We start from the raw sequence: 4,921 nt of genomic DNA, 5'->3' as shown, positions 1-4,921 counted from the left end.
AGGTAAAACCCTACTCCTGCTTGATTAATATTGATGATATGGATAGTACAAGAGTTGATCTACCACGAGATCGGAGAGGCTAAACCCTAGAAGCTAGCCTATGGTATGATTGTTGTTCGTCCTACGGACTAAAACTCTCCGGTTTATATAGACACCGGAGAGGGCTAGGGGTACACAGAGTCGGTTACAATGAGAGGAGATCTTCATATCGTATCGCCAAGCTTGCCTTCCACGCCAAGGAAAGTCCCATCCGGACACGGGACGAAGTCTTCAATCTTGTATCTTCATAGTCCGGGAGTCCGGCCAAAGGTCATAGTCCGGCTATCCGGACACCCCCTAATCCAGGACTCCCTCAGCCCCATTGGGCTGAAGTGGGAGGGGAACCAGCCCCTGGTGGGCTGGTTCGCACCCCCCTTGGGCCCCCCTGCGCCTAGGGTTGGAAAACCTAGGGGTGGGGGTGCCTCCACTTGCCTTGGGGGCAAGCCACCTCCTTGGTCGCCGCCCCCCTTGGAGATCCCATCTCCTAGGGCCGGTGCCCCCCCCAGGGGCCCCTATATATAGTGGGGGGGAGGGAGGGCAGCTACACCCAAGTCTCTGGCGCCTCCCTCTCCCCACGCACCACCTCTCCCTCTCGTAGAAGCTTGGCGAAGCCCTGCCGATATCGCTGCTGCATCCACTACCACGCCGTTGTGCTGCTGGATCTTCATGAACCTCTCCTTTCCCCTTGCTGGATCAAGAAGGAGGAGACGTCTTCCCAACCGTACGTGTGTTGAACGCGGAGGTGTTGTCCATTCAGCACTAGGATCATCGGTGATTTGGACCATGACTAGTATGACTCCCTCAACCCCGTTCTCTTGAACGCTTCCGCTCGCGATCTACAAGGGTATGTAGATGCACTCCTCTCTCTCATTGCTAGATGAACTCATAGATTGATCTTGGTGAAAGCGTAATTTTTTTTATTTTCTCTCTCGTTGCTTGATGAACTCATAGATTGATCTTGGTGAAAGCGTAATTTTTTTTATTTTCTGCAACGTTCCCCAACAGTCTAATACTCCCTCCGTTTCTTTATATAAAGTGTATTTATTTTTTGATAAAATTCCATAATGTAAGATGCATTTGTTCCAATTCCTCATAATTTCGATATTGGCCCTCTAGAAAAAGAAAAATATATCTCCCCTGATTGATTGTATCACTCCTTATAAAGAAGGAAAAGGAAACTATCGCTCTCCTGATTGCGTGTATATTTTCCTTTCCTAGCCTCAATGATTTACTTGCCGCTAATCTACAAATTAGATAAGAGTACTTTTGTCCTAACTAGTCCATAATTATATGTCTTGATCATCGTGTTGAAAATAATACACCTTAGATAAAGGAATGGAGGGAGTAGAAAGCAATCAACACTTTTGAACCCCCTTTTTTCAACTACTAGCTCATGCATCCAACATTTTTTGCATCTGATGCATGTGCCACACTAGCTAATCACCGTTAGATGAAGTCCTTACATAAATAATAGACTTGAGATTATACAATCATATGCACACATAAGACATCGTATGCAAAGGTAATTTGTTTCTTGATTGTATATACATGGATATTTCTAGGGTTTTTTTTCATGGGTTTCTTTGGTGCATCGTCAAATATTATACTTCATGTGATGGAGGTAGGCCATTGCCTTTTGAAAAAGGTTTTTGGAACATAACATTGATATAGCGTGATAAATTACGCATTGGTGACCTGATAACATTTGTAAAAATACCGTGGTAAGTCCGATCCAAAGAAAAAAAATTGGAACGTACCCTGATAACTCATGTGTAAATAGCATGGTATTTTACGCACTGCAGGCCTGATAACTTATGTAGAAATACCATGATAATTTTGGTCCAGAAAAAAGTTGTTAAAAACATACCCCGATAACTTCTGTGCAAATAGCATGATAATGTACTTACCGTAGACCTGATAATTTTTGTACAAATACCATGATAACGTGGATCTGGAGAAAAAAGTAGTTAAAACCATATCGGCTAGTAGTCTATCCATTAGCCACTTCATCTCCCATATTGTTTTGGGCATGTGCGGTGGTGCATGCCCAAAAAGCCCTTATTTTCTTCAAGATAAAACATATCGTGATTTTGGAGGAGATACTTGTACTTTGATCAAGGAAAATAATTATTTGAAAAATATCACGGTATCTTCTTACTCTGTAATCTACGCACCATGGGCCTCTAACAAACACCCGTGGTAACTTTTGACCAGAGGAAAAAGTGTTGAAACATGCCTTAATAATTACTGTGTAAATAGCATGGTACTTACGCACCGCTGACCTGAAAACTCAGGTACAAGCACCAGGATATTTTTTTGCCCGGGGAAACATGTTGAACAATATAGCCCGTTAACTTGTGTGTAAATATTATGGTAATGTACACACAACAAAGCTGCTAACACCCCGCAAAAAAAGAGCTGATAACTGATCCACAAACACTACAGTAACGTTTTGACTCAGGAAAAAAATATTGAAAAACAAACACCGATAACTCTGTGTAAATAGGATGGTAAATGCGCACAACACAACCGATAACTCACATACAAACACCACACTAACTTTTTTATGCCAGGAGAAAAGTTGTTGAAAACCATACCCCAGTAACTTCTATACAAATAGCATGGTAATATACATACAACGGTGCTGATTATTCACGTACAAATACCGCGATAATATTTAATCACTTACTTCATAACTTACAAACAAACACCATTGATAAGTTTGACCCAGAGAAATGAAGTTGTTCAAAACATAACCCGTTAACTTTGATCTAAAGAATTGAAGTTATTATAAAACCATATCCCGATAACTTCTTCATAAATAGCATTGTATTTTTATGCACCACGGACCTGATCATAGGCACACGCCTAAACGGGTCTGGCCCCACACAAACCGAAAAGTTTTATTTATAAGCAGGCCCTTCTGAGCTTGCACGTGGACCTCACCTGGTGGCACTGCTACTGCTGCCTCCTGTACTTGGGGACGAGGCGCAGCGGAGCCAGCGGCGGCGTGATCAGCCCCGGCGCCTCGTTCATGTCCAGACGTGCCCCGGCGGGGAGTTCCCAGTCGAAGTGGCGCACAAGGCTGGAGAGCGCGGTCTCCAGCACAGGCATCGCGAAGCTGATGCCGGGGCAGAGCCGCCGGCCGGCGCCGAACGGGAGGAGCTGGTAGTCGTTCCCCCGCAGGTCCACGCCCTGCGCGCTGCCGCCGCCCAGGAATCGCTCCGGCCAGAACTCCTCCGCCGTCGCTCCCCACGCCGCCGGGTCCCTACCGAGCGCCCACGCGTTGACGAAGAGCCCAGTCTCAGCTGGGATCTCGTAGCCCTGCACGACCGCCGCGGTCGTCGACTGGTGCGGGATGAGGAGCGGTGCCGCCGGGTGGAGCCGGAGCACCTCCTTCAGCACCGCCTTGAGGTACTCCATCCTGCTGAGGTCGTCTTCCTCGATGGTCGGTTTGCCTTCGGTGACTCGATTTATCTCGTCCTGCAGCTTGGCCATTGCCCGCGGGTTCGCCACGAGCTCCGTCATGGCCCATTCCAACGTGACCGATGCTGTATCTGTCCCGCCTGCTATCATGTCCTGCATGCACGCAAGAGCAGAGGACCAAAGAAAGGATGTTAAAATTTGCTGAGAAATTAAAACAAAACGGATTCTGTGATCGATCGACGATCACCTTGATGAGGCTTTTGATGCGGTCGTCGGTGAGCTCGAGTCCGGCGGCGCCTTCTTCCCTAAGCCGCAGCAGGACGTCCAGGAAGCTCTCCTCCCCTGCGCCGTTGTCTGGCTTCTTCTCAAGGTGCTCTGCGATTATCTCTGATAGGAACTTGTCCCACTGTTCGAGCTCGGCGTCGAGCTTCTTTTCCAGCCCCGTCGCCCATCTAACCACCTTCGCCGCCGCGCTGGGGAGCACGTCATCCGCCTGGAGCCCCGACATGATCGCCGCGGAGTTACCCAAAAGCTGTTTTAGCTTCTCGGCCGTGGCCCCTGCGGCGCCGGTGGTCGCGCGGGTGACTACCGCGTTGCTGTAGGCGGACAGGACCTCCCTCAGCTCCACAATCTCACCCGCCTCCGCGGCGCGGCGCGCCGCGTCGACGAGGGCGGCCGCCTCCGCGGCCCGCACGGGGGCGAACGAGTCGGCGCGGCGCGGGGAGAGGAGGTGGACGACGGCCATCTTCTTGCTGCGGCGCCAGGCGTCGCCGTAGGGCGCGAAGGAGACGTTGGTGGAGCCGTACGTCAGCTTGTCGGCCGGCGCACTGGGCACGCGGGAGGCGAAGGCGAGGTCGTGGTTCTTGTACAGGCCCGCCGCCGCGGCCGCCGTGGAAACCACCAGCGTCCGCCTGCGCCCGAGCTGCAAGAGCAGGAGGCCGCCATCGGTGCCGTACCGAGCGTGCAGCTCGCGCAAGGAGCGGTGCGGGTGGCGGCCAAGGAGGTGGAGGTGGCCGAGCACCGGACGCGACGGCGGCGAGGGCGGGAGCTTGCTACTGTTGCTGCTGCCTCGAGCCTTCCAGACGGCGTAGCAGAAGGCCAAGAGCACGGCGACGAGGACGGCGTACGGAGACATCCTTCTTCCGCCGGAAAATGCGTTACTCCGTCAACTTCAAATGGAGGATACTTGTGCTGAATAAATACTTGTACTTGAAATTTTGGCGTTGTGAGGGTGAAGAGCAGCCACGGCAGTGTTCTTGTCCAGTACTCCTCTTGTCATTTTTGCACTTGCGATTTTTGTCATGGAGAAGTGATCTCGTCCATCTGATGTGAATGCGATCGTGTCACAAAAGTCGCCGTGTGGCACTGTGGCTGATAGGCCTTATCATCATTCGTTTTTCTTAATTTGTTCGGATATAAAAATTATGAAAAACTAGATGATGCCACGTGCGTTGCT

At 50.3% G+C, this 4,921-nt stretch overlaps 1 protein-coding gene across 1 annotated transcript; it reads right to left on the bottom strand.

Annotated features, from left to right (window-relative positions):
- Positions 1–2,620: 2,620 nt before the first annotated feature.
- On the bottom strand, positions 2,621–4,710 carry LOC123112801 (cytochrome P450 71A1). Its single transcript, XM_044533894.1, has 2 exons — positions 3,713–4,710; positions 2,621–3,618 (listed from the first exon to the last, which is right to left on the bottom strand). The coding sequence occupies exons 1-2, from the start codon at positions 4,598–4,600 to the stop codon at positions 2,998–3,000; spliced, it is 1,509 nt and encodes a 502-aa protein (XP_044389829.1). The 5' UTR covers positions 4,601–4,710; the 3' UTR covers positions 2,621–2,997.
- Positions 4,711–4,921: the final 211 nt, after the last annotated feature.

This window comes from Triticum aestivum, chromosome 5B (assembly GCF_018294505.1).
Source record: "Triticum aestivum cultivar Chinese Spring chromosome 5B, IWGSC CS RefSeq v2.1, whole genome shotgun sequence".
Classification (NCBI taxonomy): Eukaryota; Viridiplantae; Streptophyta; class Magnoliopsida; order Poales; family Poaceae; genus Triticum; species Triticum aestivum.
The sequence above is the reverse complement of the archived record's forward strand: the minus strand, read 5'-3'. Positions and strand labels throughout refer to the sequence as shown.